At 42.9% G+C, this 26,000-nt stretch overlaps 2 protein-coding genes across 2 annotated transcripts; both read right to left on the bottom strand.

Moving 5' to 3' along the window:
- Positions 1 to 47: 47 nt before the first annotated feature.
- Positions 48 to 5,478, bottom strand: si:ch73-265d7.2 (C-type natriuretic peptide 2). Its single transcript, XM_036591197.1, has 3 exons — positions 5,374 to 5,478; positions 3,340 to 3,626; positions 48 to 713 (listed from the first exon to the last, which is right to left on the bottom strand). Exons 1-2 carry the CDS (start codon positions 5,476 to 5,478, stop codon positions 3,345 to 3,347), a joined length of 387 nt encoding a protein of 128 aa, XP_036447090.1. The 3' UTR covers positions 48 to 713; positions 3,340 to 3,344.
- Positions 5,479 to 14,533: 9,055 nt separating this feature from the next.
- eno3 (enolase 3, (beta, muscle)) lies at positions 14,534 to 24,372 on the bottom strand. Its single transcript, XM_036591174.1, is given in 13 exon segments — positions 14,534 to 14,673; positions 14,776 to 14,834; positions 15,297 to 15,405; positions 15,667 to 15,868; positions 16,391 to 16,427; positions 16,429 to 16,589; positions 16,694 to 16,916; positions 17,509 to 17,642; positions 17,843 to 17,912; positions 19,602 to 19,660; positions 19,824 to 19,919; positions 20,379 to 20,464; positions 24,278 to 24,372. Coding segments are annotated over 12 exon segments (1,305 nt in total). The 5' UTR covers position 20,464; positions 24,278 to 24,372; the 3' UTR covers positions 14,534 to 14,603.
- Positions 24,373 to 26,000: the final 1,628 nt, after the last annotated feature.

The following is a 26,000-nucleotide window of genomic DNA, read 5'->3' as shown; positions in this document are numbered from 1 at the left end:
AATGAATAACTGACTCTAAATGTAGGTATTGTGATATAAACTGGTTGAACATGCTGCTCCAGCTGCCCAACAGCAGCTATGAGAGAACACATTTGTTGGTGGAGCTTGGACAAACACTAACAAACACAAGTTTGGCCCTGAGTGAAAGGTCAGGACAGGTCAGCTTTCCACCAGGCCGTGGTGGACTCCAGGCGACTGACCACATGTCAGTTCTTGGCTCATGATATTTCGTTCATGTTGCATTTCTGTTCCAGGATTAGTGGTCAATCTCACTTTTCAGCCAATTTTCTGACCACCAGCTGATGCTAACTCCCTTTTACTACACACATTTGGTAGTTTCGTCTCTGATTGGCTAGTCTACATGTCAATCAAGCATTCCATCAGTATCTGCAGCTGTATTGGAGAGTCCAGCTGTTCGTCACGGATAGTGTAAATAATAATAACATTGTTGCTATTATTATTGGTAATAATATATTCTAGAATTTTATATCATTCCTGTCCATATCACAAGTCACTGAGGGTCTCCTGAATGAAGCCCCCATGTTTGTGTTATGCTGTCCAGTCTTCTGGAGTGTCTCTTTCTGCACTGCTGGAAGTTTCGCTTTAAAATCTGTGGTCTCCAGGCGGACGGAGGGATGAGAGGAGGAGTGCAGAATGAGAGTATCGCTGTTCCAGCAGCAGGTACCCCACACAAACGCTGGGTCAGGTGACTCCTATAAGAGAGAGAGATACAGAGAGAGACAGAGAAACTGTTAGAGTCCTCTTTCAGCTCCACTGCAGTGTCTTTAGCATTAGCATTAGCTCTATTAATTTCAGTGGATTCGGCTCAGATGGTCCTGGACTCTTCCAGCTTTACTTCATTTTCACTTTCCAGAGGTTTCAGGGCTTAAAGAGAAGCTTAAAATATCAGGCTCAGCTCCAAAAGTCAGTATGTAAATTTACACAGTTGAGCTGAGATTAAATAAGACTTTTCCCTCGTGATTCTCTGGTTTTCCTTTATTGATCCTGTTTCATAATCGCTCAGCTCGGCACTAAACCAGCTTTCAACCATTTTAATATAAAACAACATTTTCAACTTAGAGATCTGAATAAAACAGATTCATGTTTACTTTTTATATCATTAATATTAAAAACTACATTAAAAAAAATGTAAATTTTTTTTTAAAAAACTCATCCGTCACAGAGATTTTGGTCTCTGGTGTTATCAGGACTCTTATTTTACATTTGAACACAGTATTTTCAGCTCTATTAAACTGCTTCTTTGGGTCGAGTCTCATCAGAGAGGAAGTGTCTCGAGGCATGAGGAGGCGAGTCACACTCGCTCACTATATATTATTAATTTATTAATAATTCAGTTTATCAGGCAGCTCAGAACGTCTGTGTGTCACCAGTGTTTTGGGCTTTAATGGCTGAGTAATTAAAATTTTGTCAAAATAAAGCTGAACATCACTTTTATTACTGATTTTAAACTGATTTTAGGTGCACAAGGTCACCTGACCAACAATGAGTCAGCCAGTTTACAAAAACAGAATGTCACTGGAGTCACTGGAGTTACACCATATTCATACAACACCAGTGACTGTAAAACATGTTTAGAATTAAGCTCCTTTTAGCATATATGACAGTAGGAAATGTTGATGGACACACGAAGATTATTTAGTTTGGTGGTTAAAGAAACTGATGTTTTAAAAATCTATCTGCGTGAATTCACACTGCAAATGGAGGATGAGCCATAAACTTAAATGCTGGAAGAAAATACCCATTAAGCAAAGACTGTGGTGCTCAGGACTGTTCATATCATACACTTCTAGGGGATCATAAATGCTGAGCTAATCGAGAGACATTACAATATATGATATTATAATTTTATTTATTTTACTTTATTTTTATCATTTATTTAATCTGAATGGAACAGCTCATAACGCAACAGGTCAGTCCTGCCCTGCAATAAAGAGGCCCTATTGGCTTATCGGTAAAGGTAGCTGCAATGAAAAGCTCCTCGTTGTGCACAGGCGCCGTAACCAGAACAACCTGAAAAACATTTCTGTGCCAGTGGTCTTGCAGTCACAACCCAAGCACACAAAGCTTTACAACACCTGAGCAATCGCAAAAACAGCCCCTCACCACCCGACGCCACAGCGCGAAACCCACTAACGTCACTGAGTCACTCAATAGGGTGACCTTATATCCTCTTTTAGGAGACTCGTTCAGCTGGGGCTTCAGTCCAGTCTATCTCGCCCCCACTGACCAGTTTATCTTAAAACCAAAATATGGTCACCCTGCAGTCAGATATAATAAAAGAACACATAAAGAATACATTATTAATGTGAATGAATGGGTGTGTTTCTATAATAAATACTATAAGATATTTATTCATTTGTTTTTATAACACATTTATTTGTTTCTATAATACATTTCTATAAAAAGGGGTGATTTCCAAAATACTAAGGAATTACTGTATCATAATGGGTTCCAGCACTGTTTAACTAAATTACACTAAAATTCCAGTTCTAGCTATTTACTGGGTAAGTACGAACTCCAGAGTACTGTGTACAAATGATATTAACCAGACAGTTTGACTAAACTGCATGATAGGCGACTTAAACAGTCTTAAATGTATTGTCTACTATCTGGAACCGAAACTGAACATGTGCTGTAAAAGGAAGCAGTGATTCTTCTTGTGGTTTTGGTGGGTTCTCAGCATTCACTTTCCTTTTTTTTTAATTTTACTATATCCTTCTTCTCTGTGGTAGCTAGAACCTCTTGGGCACCCAAAGTTTGAACAATAACAGTAAATAAATAAATAAAAAGGAAAAGTGAGATTAAACAGTAGTTCACAATTCAGTTCAACAACACAAATGATTTTAATTTGAGAATAAACAAAATTAGCCTCATTAATGGTTATTTAATTGTATTATTCTATTATTCTTCTTTATTTACACCATAACAGTTTTTGTGTAATATTTGGTTCTTGGCTCCAAAACACAGCCCCATGTAGAAGTGCAGACCCTGCAGATCCAGACGCTGCACCGCTGTTCTGTGCATCATTTGAGCTAAACTCTACAAACGATTCATGTTTCTGTTATCAGTGATGTTGAATCTGTTTTGAGTCGTTAGCTCGGCTCAGTTTGGGGTTTATACGTCTCTCCTCATTCAGGCAGAAGAGCCTGGTCTGTATGAGTGTCCAGAACCAGTGCTAAGCCAGCCACAGAGTGGACAGACCATCTTGTAAGCCTTTACCTAAACCCACTGAGACTAACAGCACTAATGCTAGTGACCCTCCTCTGCAGTACAGCACTTCCAGGTGGTGGATCTGTCTGTACGAGTGAGGTTCTGTACCTGCGTTAGCATCCGAGTCCACTCAGCGCTCCGATACGGTCCACCTTCATCCCGAAGCAGCCACGCGCCGGGCTCTTCCTGCTCCGCCCCCTCAGCTTCCTCTGTCTGCTCAGGAAGTCCAGGAAGAGGCGGGGAACGGCTCTGTGAGGCTCCGCCCCCACACTGCGTGCAGGTAGGCCACTCCTCTTGGTCTCAGGGGGGGCGGGGCTCTGAGCGGACCCCTCCGTGATGTCCGGCTGGGCCAATAAGAGTGAACTGATCTCCGACCCAAACAGATCATTCAGAATCTGAGACGAAAACATTCACATTAAACCACCGAGAGCAGCTTAATCAAACGGCCACAGACGGAGCCAAATAACACCATCACTATAGAGACGCACGTTTCTGGCGCCATCTGTTGGTCAGATAAAGCAACAGCAGTGCAGGTTCCGCTCTCTCTCTCTCGCACTCTCTCTCACTCTCTCTCGCTCTCTCTCGCTCTCTCTGTCACACTCTCTCTCTCTCTCTCTCGTTCTCTTTCTCTCTCGCTCTCTCGCTCTCTCTCGCTCTCTCGCACTCTCTTGCTCTCTCTCGCTCTCTCTCTCGCACTCTCTCTCTCTCTCTCGTTCTCTTTCTCTCTCTCTCTCGCTCTCTCTCTCGCTCTCTCTCTCGCACTCTCTCTCACTCTCTCTCTCTCGCTCTCTCTCTCGCACTCTCTCTCACTCTCTCTCGCTCTCTCGCTCTCTCTCGCTCTCTCTCGCTCTCTCTCGCACTCTCTCTCTCTCGTTCTCTTTCTCTCTCTCTCTCTCTCGCTCTCTCTCGCTCTCTCTCTCGCTCTCTCTCTCACTCTCTCTCTCTCGCACTCTCTCTCTCGCTCTCTCGCACTCTCTCTCACTCTCTCTCTCTCTCTCTCTCTCTCTCTCGTCTCTGCTCTCTCTCTCTCTCTCTCTCTCTCTCTCTCGTCTCTCTCTCTCTCTCTCGATCCCTCTCTCTCACACACACACACAAATATAGTCAATCAGCCGAGTCGTGTTTGATGACTGAAGTTTACTTCTAGCTTTAGCACTGGAGCTCTGAGGCTAATGTAGCTACCAAGTAATGGAGCATCAATTAGCATGATGCTAACTGCATGCCTTAATCATACATGATGGTAGTGGTGATGCTGGGGATGGTGTTGATGATGGTCATGAAGATGATGGTGATGATGATGCTGGGGATGGTGTTGATGATGGTCATGAAGATGATGGTGATGATGATGCTGGGGATGGTGTTGATGATGGTCATGAAGATGATGGTGATGATGATGCTGGGGATGGTGTTGATGATGGTCATGAAGATGATGGTGATGATGATGCTGGGGATGGTGTTGATGATGGTCATGAAGATGATGGTGATGATGATGCTGGGGATGGTGTTGATGGTGATTTTAATGATGATGGTGATGATTGTAATTGTAATGATGGTGGTAGTGGCGATGATGATGAAGATGATGTTGGTGATTTTAATGATGATGGTGATTTTAATGATGGTGATGATAGTAATGATGGTAATAGTGGTGATGATGAAGATGGTGATGGTGATTTTAATGATGGTGATGATAGTAATGATGGTAATAGTGGTGATGATGAAGATGGTTTTGCTGATTTTAATGATGGTGATGATAGTAATGATGGTAATAGTGGTGATGAAGATGGTTTGGTGATTTTAATGATGGTGATAGTAATGATGGTAATAGTGGTGATGAAGATGGTGTTGCTGATTTTAATGATGGTGATGATAGTAATGATGGTAATAGTGGTGATGGTGATTTTAATGATGATGGTGATGATAGTAATGATGGTAATAGTGGTGATGGTGATTTTAATGATGAGAATGTTAATAGTGGTGATGAAGATGGTGTTGGTGATCTTAATGATGGAGATGGTAATAATGGTGGCGATAGTGATGGTGTCATTGTTGATGGTGATTATGGTACAGATGGTAATGCTACGATGATGATGATGATGATGATGATCATAATGCAGATGGTGATGACAGTGAAGACTGAACACTGACCTGAGAGTCTGGTTTCCGTGGTGATGGTCTGCTGGCCACCTGTGTCGCCATGGTGATGCAGAGGATGAGGATGAGGAGGAGGAGGTGAGAAGATGAAGAAGCCATCTTTGTTTCAGGAAATAAATATTAAGAATGTAAAAAAACAAAAAAGTAAAAGTTCTAAAGTTCAAAAGTTGAGAAGTAAGTAGGTTCTCGAGTGGAGAACCGCTCTAGTTTAGCCTGAGGCTGGGTTCTGTCCTGAGTGCTGCAGGACGCGTCTCTGACCAGAACAAAACCACGGCGACCATTTAAACAGCAGCACAGTGATGATGTCACACATACCAGCGGTCACCCTCGGAAACGCCAGAACTCAGCCAATCACAGCAAGGACACCATTCAGTCTCTTCACATCCTCTCTCTCCCTTCTCTCTCTCTCTCTCTATGTCTCTCTACCTCTCTCTCTCTCCCATTCTCTCTCTCCCTCTCCCTATGTCTCTCTACCTCTGTCATTCTCTCTCTCCCTCTCTCCTTGTCTCTCTACCTCTCACTCTCTCTCTCCCTCTCCCTATGTCTCTCTACCTCTCTCACTCTCTCTCTCCCTCTCCTTATGTCTCTCTCTCTCTCTCTCTCTCTCCCTCTCCCTCTCCCTCTCTCTCTCTCTCTAATAAGGGTCTTTATAGTTCCATAACAGATTCTTCACTTCATTACTGGAACTCATTTCGGTTCTATACAGGACCATTTTAACAGGTTCTCTAACTCTATATATTTACATATTTATATATGTGCTCCATCATGTAGAAGAACATGGTTCTACGTATAAGCGTTTCTTTATTAGGGATCTCCTGAAGAACCCCTGTTAGGGGTGTTGGTCTGTTGTTCTGATGACGTTCTTGCTGTTCTCCCGCTGTTCCGGTGACAGTAGCCGATCTGAGCTGATGTAATGACCGAATGTGTTCACAGCTCCCGGCTCCTTTACGACCGTGTGGAACAACACCACAGCGCCGTGACCTCTGACCCCTCCAGGCCCCACCCCCTATAAACCTCCCCCTGGAAACGGCGAACGCTCAGGAACTATTTCCTCCTGAGAGAGTGACGGAGCCGAGAGACAATAGTTCCACAGGCAGAGAGTGTCTCCAGGGAGACGACCCCAGGGTGGCACAGTTCACCGAGAACGTCTCCGCGGGTCGACAATGACCGACTGCCCGTCTGAGCTGGACGGTGTGAGCTGGACGGTGTGAAGATATCCTGCGCTTTATGTTTCTGTAAATCTGAAAATATTTCTGGATTTTTTTTTGTTTTGGGGGAAATATTCAGTATAATTTCTCTCCAGTTAAATTTAATAAAAAATAATTCAGCACCAGAAGGTCATCCAGTTTAGATGCTTTGTAGATGTTTTATGACATGCAACTAGCACTGCTGACCACCTCCCCACAAAACCCCACAGCAGTGCTCAGACTTCAGCGTGAATTTTCGTGTTCAAATTTCGGTGTGATTTTTTTCTGTCCAAATTTTATTCTGTCATAATATACATAATTTGTAAAATCTTAGTAAACCAGCAGTTCACCCTATTACACAAACAAAAAATCATCACAGTCCAAAGAAAAACATGTATTTCCAGTATAGTAATTTTACAGGAGAAAGAAAAAACTCTAACTTTTAATATAACAAAACAACATCCAACCTAAGAGGTCTGTGTCGTACCTCAAGAAAACTCTATCACTTAACAGACGGCAGTAATTTAATCCCTCACCCTCACAGTTTACCTGCACCTAATGATTACTCTATTTCAGACCTACAGAAAAGACTCCAGACGCTGGGGTCAGTTCGACAGAGAAAAACGGCCTCAGTCTTTATTCCAGCTCAGCACAAGACACTGCCTGAGCATAAGATCTCCGGAAACCAAATACGGACACAACATACAGAGTGTCATGTTTCTATACACCTTTCAGAGATGAGGTAACTTTTGATGTGTCATAACCTGTTTTACCCATCATTACATTCAGTTAAATTCAACCCCATTAAAAGGTCTAGTTGTCTTTTTTGTCTTTTTTTAGTTTGTCTAGTTGTCTAATCATTAAAAGGGCAGCTGCATCTCTGGTACCCAACGCCTCCCTTAGTGCTTATCAGACACCTGTTTATACACTGGCCTCCTAGTGGTTGAAGGTTCAAAGGGTTCACTTGAAGCCTCTGCTTAGAGTTTTCTGGAAGTTTCTGCACAGAGCTGGTACTTTCCAAACTCACTTATCTGAATGGGGTCATTCTACAGAAACGTCCACTTATTTATCCATCCTTGGGGGTCATTGGTGTTACACATAAGAAAGGAAACACCAGCTACCTACTACAGAGCATCAAACCACATGTTGTCAGTCATGGACTATCCACTAAAATATGGAATTTAATCCATTTGTGTTCTATTTTTTCAGTTACCTCAGAATAAAGTTGGTCACACCAGTGACTTCAGCTAAAAGCTTCATATGAAATCATGAGCTAAATGAGAAAATCTCTGATAACTGAAAGACTCAGTGGACTCACCATGAGCTTTTCTTCATAGATCCTCAGAAAACAGGGAGAAGAAGTCAAGTGATGTCATCAGTGTGACTTTTATTTTATTTTATTAGTGTGAGATTTTTGTTACGCAGTAACACCAGTGACACGACTCCTGGGGACAACAACTCTTATTATATATTTTATAATATTTATTAGCCATTTGTTTTCTTTATGTCATTTAAATCATATCTTCCATAGTCATGTTTAGATTATTGTAGCTAAAATTGCAGAAAAACAAGTGTTTTTTACTTCAAAATATGTCCTCAGCCTTCACACACGACTGTGAGGAAGAGCTCTTCTGTGGTGATTGGAATTCTATATGATTGATTTAAAAACCAATATTGCTAAATTGAGGCTAAAGAAGGTGTAACTGTTAAAATATTATTGCTTTGTTTTAAAATAGAAATAAATTGTAACCCTAACATGTTTTTAAATGTGGTATATCTTTAAACACTAGGGACACAAAAACGACTCATGGTACTTCTTACAAAGTTGCGAGTGATTTACACACCAAACATTTTCTGTGTGCCTCTTATTAATGATGTTCTCTTTAATCATCGTATTTGATTACTATGTTCATTTTATTCCCTCGGCTGCCTGAACAGCTGGATGTTTTCAAATGTGTGAAAAAGTAAACGAAAACATTGTTTTATTACAGACAGGTTTCTGTTTACAAACATTACTGTGTTCACGGCTGTAATCGGTGTGGATTTCACATTGTTTGTAAAGTCTTGTTGACTCAATAATAAACGGCCATTTCTGAGTTTGATCTGAATCACTTCACTGAGGATTTATTTTGCTTTGCTTTGTTGCCAGATTTGGGTTCTGGCCAAATTGGGTTGGATTTGGAGAGGAACAGTCCTTTGGCGGGAGGTGAATATTTGGGATGGTTTGTTATTATTTTGGTGGAATTTAAAAATAAATATATAATTAATAAACTGTATTACTTAATAACACAGCTAAAACGTGAACAGGCCTCACTTCCCCTCGTCCAATCAGTTATAAGGACTTTGATTGACAAACATTTTACTCATTCCTGTTGAGAGGAGGCCGCCAGTCAACAGTGATTAACGCACCAGGTTACTGACTGATGTAATGGATGTGTTTTGGGGGCAAACACGGTTTGTCCAGTTCACACAGCTTCACTGGCTCTACAGTCCAGCTGTTGTTCTATAATACACAACACAGTGAAACACTAATGCTCTGAAAACACTGATGAGTTTGTATGAGGAACTGAGATAAAACACAGCCACATCAAATACAACTTAAACATGAAACATGAAAAGATTCCTGTTCATATCACAATAAACTCATTACTTTAACAGATTGAGCGCCATCTAGGGGCAACTGCATCACCTGTCTGCTAATATTCGAAGGTGAGACACCAGCAGGTAATATAATATAATACGCTGTATTATTTCATAAGATGGTTAAAATGATTCTACAGTGTTTCTGTACTTTTGGCTGGCTCTTTGTTTTCTTGCTGGAAAATATAGAAGCAATCTGGCAACCCTGTATGTGATTGTGAATAACAGTGTTCAGGTGTAAACACACACCTGCAGCAGCAAAACACCTGAGAGGGAAAACAGGACGGAGGGATGAAGAGAGATAAACCATGATTAATGACCGAGCGCCCTTAAAGACGTCAGCAGAGAGAGAGAGAGAGAGACAGAGAGAGAGATACAGAGAGAGAGAGAGAGAGAGAGAGAGAGAGAGAGAGTTAAGAACAGTCCTCAGTCCCCACACAGTGAGATGTTAATGTGAAGGGATGATGGATGGAGGGATGAGTGCATCACCTTTCACCCTCCATTCAGCCTCTCTGACGCACCAGACGGACCCCCACACAGCCAGACCTCCCCCTCACCACAGCTATACACACAACTATAGCACAACACTGTATAACACACTAACCCAACACTACACAACGCATTAATGCTACATGCTAATGCTACAAAACTACTTAATTACTGCTACTTTTTGCAGTTAACTACACATTTCTGTAGCTAATATCTGAAGCCGCTACAGTTGTATGAAATGTAGCTAACCGCTGTAGCGCGTATGAATTATTGTGTAGCTATAGTGATCATTTTCGCTACAATTTCGCTACAGACTTCAGTCAATCTGCGCCAAATCTGAACCTCAGAGTGCAGCCAGTAACTGGGCTGGTGGTGACTGTGCAGTAATGACTGAGCCACGGACAGTTCGAGTGAACGTTCATGCGCTGGTCACCCCTTACTAGTAGGCTTAGCTCAGTGGTCACAACCGAAATGTTAAGAAGAGCCATTTTGTCATTTCAACAAAAATGAAACCACCATGGAGCCACAATGTTTTACCATCATGGCTGTAAATAAGTCTCAGTATGTGCTGAAGTTCTAACACAGTCTAAAAATATAAACTAAAACTCAGACTTACTCTGCTCTGCTTTAAGCTTTAGATCAGCTGTAGCCGCTTTTCTCACATCTCAGTCAGGAAACTTTTCTTGTAAAATGTCTCAACTTTTTACGAGGCTGAAGTTGCTTCTCGTTCACCAGCTTCTTGTTTGGATTTTCCCATTCAACCTTTAATGGTGCCTGAGGTGCCAGAATGACTGTTGTGCCGTTTAAGGTGGAACAGGAAAATTCAAATGAGAAGCTGGCAGCTTGTATTCGGTTATTTTTGTAGATTTTTATTAGGAAAAACCTGTAATTACTGACTTTGCCTTTAGTTAGTCTACATTTTAGTTGGATATCACGCCTTTGGCTGTGTAAGTTTGATTGTTGGTTACACTTCTACAAACTTACTTTTTGCTGATCTTTTTGTAGATTTGCAGCTTTTCAATTGTGAGTTTCTTTCTGGCTCATGATTAAATGCAGTGTCTTGTTCACACAGTCAGTTGGGCTTGTTTGGTGTGTCAGGTGGAGATTCACAAACATTCTGACAATCACGCTCTGAAAGTAGCTAAAAAGTAGCCACTACTTTTCAAAAAGTGGCTAAAAAGTAGACACTACTTTTCAAAAAGTGGCTAAAAAGTAGACACTACTTTTCAAACAGTAGATAAAAAGTAGCCACTACTTTTCAAAAAGTGGCTAAAAAGTAGACACTACTTTTCAAAAAGTGGCTAAAAAGTAGACACTACTTTTCAAACAGTAGATAAAAAGTAGCCACTACTTTTCAAAAAGTGGCTAAAAAGTAGACATTACTTTTCAAAAAGTAACTAAAAAGTAGCCACTACTTTTCAAAAAGTAACTAAAAAGTAGCCACTACTTTTCAAAAAGTAACTAAAAAGTAGCCACTACTTTTCAAAAAGTGGCTAAAAAGTAGACACTACTTTTCAAAAAGTAACTAAAAAGTAGACACTACTTTTCAAAAAGTGGCTAAAAAGTAGACACTACTTTTCAAAAAGTAGCTATAAAGTAGACACTACTTTTCAAACAGTAGATAAAAAGTAGCCACTACTTTTCAAAAAGTAGATAAAAAGTAGCCACTACTTTTCAAAAAGTAGCTAAAAAGTAGCCACTACTTTTTAAACAGTAGCTAAAAAGTAGCCACTACTTTTCAAAAAGTAATTAAAAGGAGCCACTACTTTTTAAACAGTAGCTAAAAAGTAGCCACTACTTTTCAAAAAGTAGATAAAAGTAGACACTACTTTTCAAACAGTAGATAAAAGTAGCCACTACTTTTCAAACAGTAGCTAAAAAGTAGCCACTACTTTTCAAAAAGTAGATAAAAGTAGACACTACTTTTCAAACAGTAGATAAAAGTAGACACTACTTTTCAAACAGTAGCTAAAAAGTAGCCACTACTTTTTAAACAGTAGCTAAAAAGTAGCCACTACTTTTCAAAAAGTAGATAAAAGTAGACACTACTTTTCAAAAAGTAATTAAAAGGAGCCACTACTTTTTAAACAGTAGCTAAAAAGTAGCCACTACTTTTCAAAAAGTAGATAAAAAGTAGCCACTACTTTTCAAACAGTAGATAAAAGTAGACACTACTTTTCAAACAGTAGCTAAAAAGTAGCCACTACTTTTCAAAAAGTAGATAAAAAGTAGCCACTACTTTTCAAACAGTAGATAAAAGTAGCCACTACTTTCCGTGGAAAAGTGGCTAAATTGTAGCAAACTACTAAATTTGCAGTAGCTCTCCCAACCCTGCACTACACAATACACTAATGCCACAACTTACTAACCCAACACTGCACAACATGCTAACACTGCACTATAAAACTCACTAACCCAACATTATGTAACTCACTAACCCAACACTACACAGTACACTAATACCACACCTGTGAGGATGTAACATGACAGCACACAGCTGTTATCTGTACCGTAGGTTGGAGTTTAATGTTATGAATAACTTTAAACGTCTGTTTCTTTAAGATCAAGTGTTTCAGCTAAACTCAGAGTCCAGGATCACTCCTTCATTAAAGTCAGGCAGATTAGCTGTCAAGGATTCTGTCCAGCAGGTTTATATCCACCACACAGAGCCAGGACCTCTGGCTGTACTGAGCATTAGCATTTAGCGCAGGCTTGGAAGCTCCATAGACTTTACATAGATTTACCGCATTTGTCCTTGCTAGCAGAACCCGTCTCTGTTTTGTGGGCTCTAGCTTACAGAACGTTCTGCTGCACTCTGGGCTGCCTTCAGTGTTTCCGGGTTGTTAAACTCATGCTGAAGTTTCTGCCTGCTGGTCATCGCTAAGCAACACCTGCCCCTAAATGCAAAACCCCAGAGTCCTTTCACGCTCACACTGGGCTTGACGTCAGAGACCCCAGGGGTGGAGTGGCTGGGGGGGGTGTGAATTGGGTGAATGGGTGTGTGTTGATTGTTGCTGATGTTGATGACGTTCTTAACCAGGTATTCTGGATCACCCCACAGACGTCGTCACGGGCTATTGCCATGGCAACCGTCAGGCTAAAGGTGATGGATTACCCAAAGTTCCCACCCACACCACACTTTACAGGCTTCACGCTGATCCACAGGGCAGAGCTGCTCAGTAAACCTGGGAAATTTCACAGGAATTTCACCAATTTTTACAAAAAATAAAAAACAGATGTCTTTACAGTGGTGGTGATAGGAACCAGGGGTCGCCATGACTACAACACAGATATAGACATTTACTGTACTCAAACAGGAAGCTGCACAAGGAACTGAAGTTCGGTCTCTTCTTAAATGCTAAACGCTAAAGCTAAATCAACCTGTCTCTGATCCAGTTCCACATCATCCATCACCATCTGGTTCCTCCACCTTGCAAGAACCAGCCGAACTCCAGTGCACAATCAGGACAGTGGAGAGGATCATGGGATGTATCTGCCAACACTTCAGGACGTCCACAGCAGCAGAGCGACGAAACTGTATGACAGGAACTCCTGAATAGAACCGTTATTTACACTACAGCAGGTACTTAACTGTCACAGTGCCCCTCCTGTCCCCTCAGTACCTTCAGTCAGGGAACATAACTGAACCATAATCCACTGAAATGATATGTTCTAAGCTGTACTGACTCCACACACCCCGTCTCGCCTCCAGGCTTTTATTTTACTGTTCTGTTTAAAACATTCGGTTATGAAAAGGTACAAATACGAACTTTTCACCTGGAGAAACTTATTTAAGGTTCACAATCAGACCTTAAACCACTGTTGGAGCTTTGAGGAACATTTACACTGTTTGTACCTTGATGAACAAAAAATGCACCTTTATTTCTAACAGGGTTTCATCAGACCTGCAAACGTACAGATATCCAACCATCTCTTCAGCTCCTTTCATATCAGCATGTTATTCATTCTTCATCCTTTTTTTCTATCTACTGTGTTTTTGTGTTACTTCTCTCTTACTTTAATGCTTGTTATCAGTCTGCGTTTGTCTGGTCTGGTCAGTGTGGTACTGTCATACTTGTCTGATTCACCAGGACTGATTCCTTGTATTTTCGCTGCTGTCGGAACAAAACCTTGCATCTCCATTTTAGTCAGTTTTCAGTTGTCATAATTTGATAATGTCTATCGCTCTTTACATTATTTATCATGAAATTTACAAACAGACTAACAGAAACAACCTAAAATGACCTGGAAAAAATTCTGGTTCCATTGATTTACATTACAAGTAAGGTAGGTTTTTTCCTTCTCCTGTAAAGTTACCATTTTGGAGATATGAGGAGTCGCTCCGACAGTGATATTTAACACACTTGGGGAAATAAAATGGTTCTGATTGTGAACAGAGTCGAGTAATCGACTGGAAGGCATTCCAGGATCAAAAACCCACACAACAGAATGAAATTAAACCAAAAAACAAATTAGAGACTAAATCTAAGTGACACTAATGGAACAGAGAATAAAACAGATTGCTCACCATTTGAATGTTACACTGCTGTCCACTGTACTTTAACACAGACTAGTTGAGCTAACTTGTATGTATATTGTGTCCTTGTTAGTATTAGAATGCAAGATTTCTGATATTAAACATTTAAAACTTTTCATTTCTTTACTTTTTCCCTCTTCACTTTGTTAAACTGCAGTATAAAAGCAGAAGAGCTCGTGCTGCAGTGATCCACTGGGACCACGGCCATACCTGATATTCACCACACCAGTGTCCATCTGCTAAAAACAAGCATGTTTTAATACAGTAAACACAGTAATCTGTCAAACAACCAAACCACACACTGATTCCAGTACTCCTTTATTTCAGTTTGATCCAAAACCAATAACGTTCCACATTCAGTGATGGTCCGTTTAGTTGACTTTGGGGTGGCGGAAATCCTTGCCGGCGTACTTGGCCTTCTCTCCAAGCTCCTCCTCAATCCTACAGAGACAAATATTCGGTATAAATAAAACTCAGAAGTCGTAACTGAGCTAATAATAATAATGATGTGATTATGATATGATTATGATTAACACCACTGACCTCATCAGCTGGTTGTATTTGGCCAACCGCTCTGACCTGCAGGGGGCGCCAGTCTTGATCTGTTTAACCAGAAGCACATTAGCTTCACCAGCCACACACAGTCTTGTAATGGTTCACTTTTCACCAGGAAACATCACCATGGCAACTTAACCTGCCCTGGGGGCAGCACAGGTCCAGGATCACAGATCAGAAATAGCTGCTGACCAATCAGAGCACAGCTCATGACCAGCCACTGCTCAAACGCTGCACGTCTTCAGTTAATAATTTTAAAAGTAAACATGTAATTAAGACACTCGTAAAGTAAAGCCAGGGGTAGCTGTGCTCCGCCTGTGTGAAGTTTGGGTGATACTGCAATGATGCATATAGAGCAGAACATCAAAGGCAACACTGAACACAGTGAACTGAGTGCTGATCATTATATTAGCTTTACTTTCTACACATATTCAGTATTATTTCTCTGTTCTGTAATTGGACTCAACGTTTCACATGACCTGCTGTTCATCATCACACAAAGGTTCTACCTGTCCAGTGCAGAGACCGACGACCAGGTCAGCGATGAAGGTGTCCTCTGTCTCACCTGAACGATGACTCACCATCACACCCCAACCGTTAGACTGAGCCAGCTTACAGCTACACACACACACACACACACACACACACACACACACACACACACACGAGACATGAGTGGTAAAGAGAGGAGACGATTTTACAGCTTAACACATTTTGGCTGGTTTATAACAGGACTTGTAGTGCAGTTATGCTTGAAGGCCTGTGGGCCCCGTTACGGAGTGCTGTGAGGAGACCTATGCTGTAGCTCCGCGAGGAGGCCTATGCTGTAGCTCCGCGAGGAGGCCTATGCTGTAGCTCCGCGAGGAGGCCTATACTCACGCCTGGATGGATTCGGTGACGCTGCCAATCTGGTTGACTTTGAGCAGCAGGCAGTTACAGGCCTTCTTCTCCACAGCCTGCTGGATGCGCTTGGGGTTGGTCACAGTCAGGTCATCTCCAACAATCTGAATGTCCACAGAGCCGGTGAACTTCGACCAGTTCTCCCAGTCATCCTGGTCAAAGGGATCCTCAATGGACATCACTGCAAAAATGCACACAGTACATTAATAAAAACCCAAAGACTTAAACTACAAAGTTTAAGGGCTGTGAACTCCCCTCTACAGGCTCCACCCACAGATGTATAGCTACTGTTGAAGCTGGACAAGCTTTACATAACAATGGTAAAAATCCCATTAAGCCTAACGAGAAACTGTAGAACAGACTCAGTTTATATCACAATACCTACATTTAGAGTCAGTTATTCATTCAGCCTAATGAGAAACTGTAGAACAGACTGAGTTTATATCACAATACCTACATTTAGAGTCAGTTATTCATTCAGCCTAATGAGAAACTGTAGAACAGACTCAGTTTATATCACAATACCTACATTTAGAGTCAGTTATTCATTCAGCCTAATGAGAAACTGTAGAACAGACTCAGTTTATATCACAATACCTACATTTAGAGTCGGTTATTCATTCAGCCTAATGAGAAACGGGCTATTCTGGGCGTTTGCCCCGACTGTGCAGTCTGCAGGTCTGATGACGGAGAGTGGGGGTACCTGGGTAGTTTTTGATGAAGCTCTTGTAGAGATCTCCCCAGCTGGTCTCCGGTGATGTAGCGCTGTGGGTCATCGGGGGATTTGAAGTCCAGATCGTATTTTCCCGCCTTGTGGAACTCAGACGCTGCCACGTCCATCCCGATGATGATCTTATCAGGATATCCAGCCTTCTCTATAGCCGTCTTCAACAGCTCCAGAGCTACAGACGCAGACAGAGCATAAATGTGTCATTTCATATGAAAATGAAATAAATCTACATTTTATGGATAAAGAAAATAAAATCAGTAAAATTCTGCCTCGTACCCTCGTTGTTCTCGAGGATGTTAGGGGCGAAGCCCCCCTCGTCCCCCACGTTGGTGGCGTCTTTGCCGTATTTGGCCTTGATGACGTTTTTGAGGTTGTGGTAGACCTCGGCTCCGATCCTCATCGCCTCGCTGAAGCTGCTCGCTCCCACCGGCAGGATCATAAACTCCTGCATCGCCAGCTTATTCCCCGCATGAGAACCTCCGTTTATCACGTTAAACGCCTGCAGAGAGAGAGAGAGAGAGAGAGAGAGAGAGAGAGCGAGCGAGAGAGAGAGAGAGAGAGAGAGAGAGAAAGAAAGAAAGAAACAGAGACAGAGAGAGAGAGAGAGAGAGCGCAAGAGAGAGAAAGAAGAAGAAAGAGAGAGAGAGAGAGAGAGAGAGAAAGAAGAAAGAGAAAGAAGAAAGAAAGAGAGAGAGAGAGAGAGAGAGAGAGAGGAGAGAGAGAGCGCGAGCGAGAGAAAAAGAGAGAGAGAGAGAGAGAGAAAAAGAAAGAAAGAAACAGAGACGAGAGAGAGAGAGAGAGAGAGAGCGCAAGAGAGAGAAAGAAAGAAAGAAAGAAAGAGAGAGAGAGAGAGAGAGAGAAAGAAAGAAAGAAAGAAAGAGAAAGAGAGAGAGAGAGCGTGAGAGCATTCACACACAGTAGATGTACACATGTATAACATTCCTTATAACTTCAGCATGAATGGGCAGAGCCAATTTGCTGTGGGCCAGATGGGCGGAACCACAAAGGGGCGGGGCCACAGTGTTCACACTACAGAGTAAAGGATATTGAGTGTTCTATACGAGCCCTTCAGCAGACGCTCCCGTACGTACCGGTACGGGCAGGATGACGTCCCTGTTCCCGGCGAGGTCAGCGATGTGTCTGTACAGTGGAACTCCTTTCTCCGCCGCCCCGGCCTTACACACCGCCAGAGACACGCCCAGGATCGCGTTCGCCCCGAACTTCGCTAAACAAAAACACGTTGTCAGAGTCAGAGTCAGAGTCAGGATTACTTCAGCAGGACTCTCACACAGAATTAGTCCTCAACACCCTGAACACCAAGCTAGCACGCTAATAAGGCAGATATGAAGTATAATAAATGAGTAAGGATATGAATATAATACTGAATTTAGGCCAAAATATCGTAACTGTGTGAGAAATACGTACATTTGTTGTCGGTTCCATCGAGCTCCAGCATGAACTTATCGATCTTCTCCTGTTCAACCACACTCAGTTTCTACCACACAGGAAAAGACAGACACAGTGCAGCATCAGTTCTGCTGACCACTACAGTGGACACTAGTTTCATAGCACAAACTCCTGGTTCGGCTCCAGGTGGACGTCCTCAGTCAGGTGTTACAGTCAGAGGTGTAGAGGAGGCAGATCTGCACAGTGTGACACACTGAGGCACTGTGTGGTTTGTTTCAACACTAACTGGCTCAGACCTTCCCGCACCAGTTATACTGGCACAGAAGGCTTTAGCCGCTAGCTTATCAACAATGCTAACATTAGCTTGTGCTGCAGGTGGGGCAGACTGTAGGCTCCACCCGAATAACAGGAAACGCTATAACAAAGTACTGCAAATCAAACAAGATGGATGTTTTCAGATGTTATAACTCCTGTAGGTGAAGTTCTGATACAATAACATGAATAATATGAACAAATTAAGAATAAAACCTGAACAGTCTGATCTCTGGGTTCTTACAAATGTTCTGTTTTATCAGTAACACCAGGGGGCACCACATAACCACCCTTCAGAAATCAGACATCAAAAGTTTCACCATTTTCACCACAATAACGTAAAACACCCGATCAGACGAAAGTAATCAAATAACACTGTACAGATATTAAAGTCTAACACTGCCCTAATGTGACACTGAACACCTGTAACAGGATTAAACTCATCCGCCAATTACATTAATGTAAATACACTTTAACCACTTCCAGATCACCGTTTCTCACGCTGGTCCTTGAGGCCCACAGCTCTGCATTTTAAGTGTTTTCCCCAACACACCTGGGCTCGTTCAACCTCAAAGCGCTGTGCAACGTTTTGCTATGGGTTGAGCGACTGTGTGCAGATTTGAGGTGCATTTTCTTTGTTTGATGGGCGTGTCAGAGGTGCTACCCAATCAGCGGAGATATGCATATTAAGTAAAACAAAAGTCAAGTCAAAGTTTATTTATACGGCGCTTTTTACAGCAGGTGTTGTCACAAAGCAGCTTTACAGAAAAATCCAAGTCCGAGCCCCCATGAGGGTCACCAGTGGCGACAGTGGCAGGAAAACCTCCCTAAGAGCAAGAGGAAGAAACACAGAGGAACCAAGACTCAGAAGGAGAACCCATCCTCCTCTGGACCACACCGGATAGAAAACAACAGCAGCAGAGGATGAGGTAAAATAAACCCAATGGATTCTAATCATTCTAATAAGGTCCTCTAAAACGCAGCCACTGCAGCTGAACGCGACAGCTGAAGGCGTTGTTTGTTGCATTTTAGTGTAGTTTTTTTTTTTATAGGACGCCAAGAATGGCCTCTCAGCCGCCACAGCGTGACTGTGGTGTGTTTAACATTGTTTCCGTTTGAATACACGTTTTGCTACGTTTTGTCAGACTGAACATGGACCTGATCCAACTAATCCACTAATTAACAACCCCATTATGGAGTTACAGTGGCTGTAATAGGGCTGGGACAGCACTAAAGCCTGCAGGGCAGTGGGCGTCCAGGAGCAGGACGGAGGACCGAGGACCACTGCTGTAGATCATAACTACATTCACCCCATACTGAGAGGAACACAGATTTACACTGTCACTTACAGTTAGAGTCTAAACAAACCACATTCAGAGTTACATGCAACAGTAGTGTGTGAGAGCCCGGCCAGAGCCCGGCCAGAGCCCGGCCAGCATAAACACCTGAATGAACTCTGTCTTACCTTCTCTATGAGTTTGGGAGCGAGCTCCTCATTCACATGATCCACAGCCTTCTGAGTTCCTACAACACCAGCACAGGGTCACATCACCTTTACCCTCACAGTGTGAACGTGTCTGAGTGTGTGTGTGTCTGAGTGTGTGTGTGTGTGTGTGTGTGTGTCTGAGTGTGTGTGTGTGTGTGTGTGTGTGTGTGTGTGTGTGTGTGTGTGTGTGTTTGTACACACCTTTCCCCAGGTATCTGCTCTTGTCTCCGTCTCGGAGCTCCAGAGCCTCGTGGACTCCAGTGGACGCTCCGCTGGGCACCGCTGCTCTAAACCGGCCTGCAGAGACAGACATCACTGCCTTTAATACCGTCTGATATCAGCACTGAACGCTGCTAACTGCTAACAGCTAACGCTAACTCAGCTAACAACTGACGCTGGCTAATTTAGAACTCTTTATAGATGTGTGTTCCAGGTGTTGGAGAGTCTAAACAGCTCCTGTTTGATTATTTAGGTCTAATATTTATTTATTTATTTATTTATTTATTTATTTATTTATATTTGCGATGCTGATGAATGTTACACTGCGTTGTTGCTCTGCACCTCATTTCACTCAGCTATAGTTTCATACTGCAGTAAACTCATTTATCATCCTATACATTCAGCTATGATCGGTCCGTCCGTTATCGGTCCGTCCGTTATCGGTCCGTCCGTTATCGGTGGACAGTCTGTAGCGAGAGTCTCTGGAGGACTTTAAGGCAGACCTGTGAGCGAGAGAGTGATGGAGTTACTGAGTACCTTTGTCAGTGTAGAGGTCGACCTCCACAGTGGGGTTTCCTCTGGAGTCGAGGATCTCACGGGCATGAATCTTAGTGATAGACATCCTGAGAGAGAGAGAGAGAGAGAGAGAGAGAGAGAGAGAGAGAGAGAGAGGAATAAATACAGGCTTGTATGTGTAACACGGGTGTTCTAGATCAGGGTTCTCTCTGTGCTCTGCTCTTTTCAGGGTTCTCTCTGCTCCAACACACCTGATCAGCTCATTAACAGCCCATTACTGAGTTAAAGTGGCTGCGTTAAAGAGGGAAAGGCACCATGAAGAACCTCCAGGACAAACAGGGCTGAGAAACACTGATCTAGATAAGAGGAACCCTAGTACAGCTGTTCCTATAGATCTCACTGATAGAATAACAGATCAGATCAGCGCCCGTTTGTCCTGCAGGACTCAGTATCTCTGTCCTTCACACACACAGAGAGAGAGAGAGAGAGAGAGAGAGAGAGAGAGAGAGAGAGAGAGAGAGAGAGAGAGAGAGAGAAGAGAGAGAGAGAGAGGAAAGAGAGAGAGAGAGAGAGAGGGTCTCACTCTGCACGACTCAGAGATTAAATTCCTGCTCTATGCACACGACCTGGTTCTGCTGTCCCCCACAGAACAGGGCCTACAGCAGAACCTGGACCTGTTAGAGCAGTACTGCCAGACCTGGGCCCTGGCAGTAAACCTGAAAAAGACAAATGTAATGATATTTCAGAAAAGATCCAGATCTCAGGGAAAACAACACACATTTAGGTTAGGTATGAATAATATTCAGTATTCAAATAGTTACAGTTATTTAGGTTTAAACATCAGTTCTTCTGGAAATTTTAACTTGGCAGTGAATGAACTGAGAGGCAAAGCTCGCAGGGGTTTCTATGCCATAAAACAACAAATTCCTGTGGAAATTCCAATCAGAATTTGGCTAAAAATATTTGAATCAGTAACTGAACCTATTGCCCTTTATGGCAGTGAAGTGTGGGGCCCGCTTACTAATCAGGAATTTCACAAATGGGACAAACATCCGACTGAGACCCTGCATGCAGAGCTGTGTGAAATTATTTTAAAGGTGCACAGAAACGCCACAAACAACGCATGCAGGGCAGAATTAGGCCGATTTCCATTAATTATAAAAATACAAAAAAGGGCGATCAAATTTTGGACACATTTAAATCACAGCGACCCTAAATCACATCATTATAAAGCCCTGCAGGACCAAGAGTTGAGCAAAGACAACAGTCCCCTCTCTCAGCTGGTCCTGAAGCACAGTTCAACACTAACACCCCACTAACACCCCACTAACACCCCACTAACACCCCACTAACACCCCACTAACACCCCACTAACACCCCACAGGCTCAGGACCAGAACACACTAGGAAACCTAATTAGGGTGAACCAAATTACAAAACAGCTCAAACTGAATTCTCACCTATTGGGAAACTGAGTCAAACTCACAGAGTAAACTGCAGTGTTATTTGGCCCTAAAACGTCAGTACAGTGTAGCAGATTACCTGAGCACACTGACTGACCCTAAACTGAGGTCCACCTTGACCAAGTACAGACTCAGTCAGCACCGTCTGGCCATAGAGACGGGCAGACACAGGAAATCTTGGCTACCAAAAGAGGAAAGACTGTGCCAGCAGTGCCAGCAGAACAGGCCTGAGACAGAGCTGCACTTTCTGACTGAATGTACCAAATTTACTCAGATTAGAACAGAATTCTTCAGTAAAATCACCAAAACATGTCCTGTGTTTGAGAATCTCCCCCCACAGAGAAGCTGCCATACGTTCTAGGAGAACATAAAGAGTTCTGCACACTGGCAGCGCAGTACGTTCACACCTGCCACACTCTGAGGGACAGTGAGTGACCACACCATGTCAGAGATTCACACCTATAAACACATACATTCTGCTTATTATTATTATTATATTATTATTATTATTATTATTATTATAACACCTGTTATATCTGTTATTGCTTTTTGTATATGTTGTACTTTGTTCTTAATCTCCCAACAAAAGCTTTGGCAATACAAGTGTTAATATTTGTCATGCCAATAAAGCAACATTGAATTGAATTGAATTGAGAGAGAGAGAGAGAGAGAGAGAGAGAGAGAGAGAGAGAGAGAGACCTCTACACTGCAGATATATCAGGTGTACGTGAGTGCGGTCCACTCTCCTGCTGACCTCTCCACACAAACATCCTGCACAAACGTCTGACCTCACAGCGTATTTATAGATCATATGAACGTGTGTGTGTGTGTGTGAGTGTGTGTGTGTGTGTGTGTGTGTGGTGTGTGATGTACATGCTCTGTACTGTTTAACTCCTCTCTTATAGAACAGCTGTTTCAGTGACTATCAGTGCAGTGTGTAATACTGACTGTCTGCCCCCTGCAGGACAGAGGAGGAACTACAGCTCACACTACTGCTGCACTGAGAGGACAGAGGAACGTTCAAACACATTAGTTAATACAAACATACTCTATTATATAAGCATAATAAACAAATAAACTACAAGAACTGATATAACTAATATATAAACAAACTGAGTAAATATAAACTATGAGTTAAATCAGACGAATGAGAGTTGAATGTGTTTATGTTATTAAGGCCAGAGGATCAGAGACGAGCTGTTCTAGTGTTCGTATAATAAACTCTAATGTACATTAGAGGTACAGATGTGTACAGTGACTCCAGCTCACTGTCCATCCAGAGAGAGTTTTACAGGAAATGATTTAAAGCTTCAGAAAGTCAAATGTTTTATTAATGTATTTAACAGAAACGCTGTTTAGAGACCCTGAAACGGTGAAAACTTACACAGAAAAGAAACACATTCAGACATTAAATTAGAGAGAGTTCCCTCAAACGAAGCCGGACAGCGAGGAGGAGGAGAGACGGAGACGCCCTGAGGAGGAGAGACGGAGACGCCCTGAGGAGGAGACGAGCAGAAACACTTCAGACTTACTGGAAAGAGATTTGAACTGACCGCCGATACTGAATATAACAGCACTCACTACATCACACACACTCTCAGCTGTGTGTGTTATCAGAGAGAGAGAGAGAGAGAGAGAGAGAGAGAGAGAGAGAGACAGATAGAGAGAGAGACAGACAGACAGACAGCTGACCTTTCAGACTCTACTGCTTCTCTCTCAGCTGAACTTCACTCTAACCAGTTTATACACCCTCAGTTAATAACCAGTTAATACATTAACACTTACTTTGGGTTCTTTGTTGATCAACACTACAGAAGAACCACTTTTGGTTCCCTAAAGAACCTTTCAGTGGATCTTTTTCAGAGAACCACTTGTGTAAGTCATACTAATAAAACCTAGAACCTTTAAGGAACATTTTAACATTTAAAAAGATCCTCCATATGAAGTACCCGTTCCTCACTGACTAACCTTAAAAGAACCGTTTTAATATTAAAGAACCTGCACAGGTTCTATACCAGTTTAAGGATGCTTCCTAGTACCTTGAACCTTTGTAGAACCTTTTAAAAGAAGTTTAATTAACATCCATATCATGGTTCTATACAAGGATTCTTCTGAGAACCCAGAACTTTTAAATCAACCCACAGTGGGAGTCAATGGAACCAGATTTGGTTCTAAGCGGCTTTGGAGCTGTTCTTCTGGTCCGTTCATCATGTAATGTGAACACCGTGTAAAAGCCGGCCGGTTCTTTCAGACCAGACAACGAAAAACCTTCACATGACCTCAACCTTCCTATGACGTCACCAAACCGCTGCGTTCCACCCTGCACTCTGTATCTAGCACGCGCCTCCACCAGGTCGTGTCCGAATACTTTCGGACCGACTGAGTTTAGTGATTCTTTCAGCAGATCCACCTGAGCTACAGGTCAGACCGACCCCCTCGCGCTCAGGTGCGCCCTCACCTGCAGCTCCTCCGCCCAGTGGACCAATCAGCGCTCAGAGCCCTATCGCGCAGTGGCCGCCCACCGAAGAGCTCGTGCGTGTAGGGGGTGTGGTGGTCATCGTTCGGTCTGAGAGTCCAGCTCGCGCTGGAGAAGTTAATAGAGAGCACGCGCCGGACTTTGTCCTTCAGAGTTTCAACACGCGCGCGCAGACACTCTCCCCTCTGTCTCTCTCGCGCTTCCCCCGCTCACCCACACTCACGCCGCGCACGCGGAACTACCGTGTGACCGACCAAGTGAGCACGAGCTTAACTTCCGTGTAAGGGTGAAATTGGCTCCTTACCGGAACTTCCCGTTCCACCTTAAATGGTGCGTTACAGTAACTGCTGCACCATTTAAGGTGGAACGGGAAGTTCCAACAAGGAACAGCCTTCAGCTTGGCGCGCGCGTGGTGCATCAGTGGACCCTACCTGTCTGTGATGGTCGGTGTGTCCGCGTGCCTCTGCGACTGAGAAGAGCGCGCGAGTTGCGCGCAGCCGCGTCATTTATAAGCGCTCTAGGGACCGTCTGACAACTACACACCCACTTCACCGACGAATCTCAGCAGAGCAGAAAAACTGATTCTGTTTAACTTTCACACTTTAGATGAACTCATAACGGTTATTTATCAGTTCACAGCGCCTTTAGTTACCAAACACAGCCACAGTTCATTTCTACATGACTCATAATTCATTTTACACCATTATCCCTTACAGTTAAACAGCCTGGATGGGTGGGGCTAAACTGCTGTAAGATGAATGAGCGGGGCTAAACTGCTGTAGGCTGAATGGGCGGGGCTAAATTGCTGTAGGCTAAATAGGTGGAGCTAAATTGCTGTAGGCTGAATGGGCGGGGCTAAACTGATGTAGGCTGAATGGGCGGAGCTAAATTGCTGTAGGCTGAATGGGCGGGGCTAAACTGATGTAGGCTGAATGGGCGGAGCTAAATTGCTGTAGGCTGAATGGGCGGGGCTAAACCGATGTAGGCTGAATGGGCGGAGCTAAATTGCTGTAGGCTGAATGGGCGTAGCTAAATTGCTGTAGGCTGAATGGGCGGGGCTAAACTGATGTAGGCTGAATGGGCGGGGCTAAATTGCTGTAGGCTGAATGGGCGGGGCTAAACTGCTGTGGTCTCTTTAAGATTAAAACTCTCCTTTTTCGCTTTTTTAGCTCCGCCCACTTAAAGGAAGCAGCTCTTCCTCTTTCTGTTTTTTAACTTCCTGTTTATGCTGATAACAGAGTTTCTCAACACCAAGAACCAAAAGAACAGACTCAAAAAACAAACCTACAAGAACAGAGAACCGGAGAACCGGAGAACAACCAGAGGCATTTAGAGCAAACAGAATATTATAAACTCCAGAAACTCATTTCTGCAACATGAATGACTGAACTGAGTCTGAACGCCTGCTTTTATACGGTTTATCCGTTTTCATTGCTGTAATGAAGCCACAGCTGGTCGTTTCACTGACACAGCGTCTCCATCAGCCTCTCAAAATCTCAGCCTGATTAGAAGTCTGTAATAAAACTCGAGCCCTCCGGTGGGCCGGACCACGTAAGGGGTTAAAGAGCCTGTATCCTTCAGGTTTCTATTTTATTTTTCCTCTGAGCTTCACTTAAAACATTTGTGTTGTTTATTTACCAAAAACAGCCATAATTCATTTCTACATGATCATTTTCCAACCTCTCTTCATCTTCAGCAAAACACG

The sequence above is a fragment of the Colossoma macropomum genome, unplaced genomic scaffold (assembly GCF_904425465.1).
Source record: "Colossoma macropomum unplaced genomic scaffold, Colossoma_macropomum, whole genome shotgun sequence".
In the NCBI taxonomy this organism is placed as follows: domain Eukaryota; kingdom Metazoa; phylum Chordata; class Actinopteri; order Characiformes; family Serrasalmidae; genus Colossoma; species Colossoma macropomum.
Note: the sequence above shows the minus strand (reverse complement) of the source record. Positions and strands in the feature narration are given on the sequence as shown.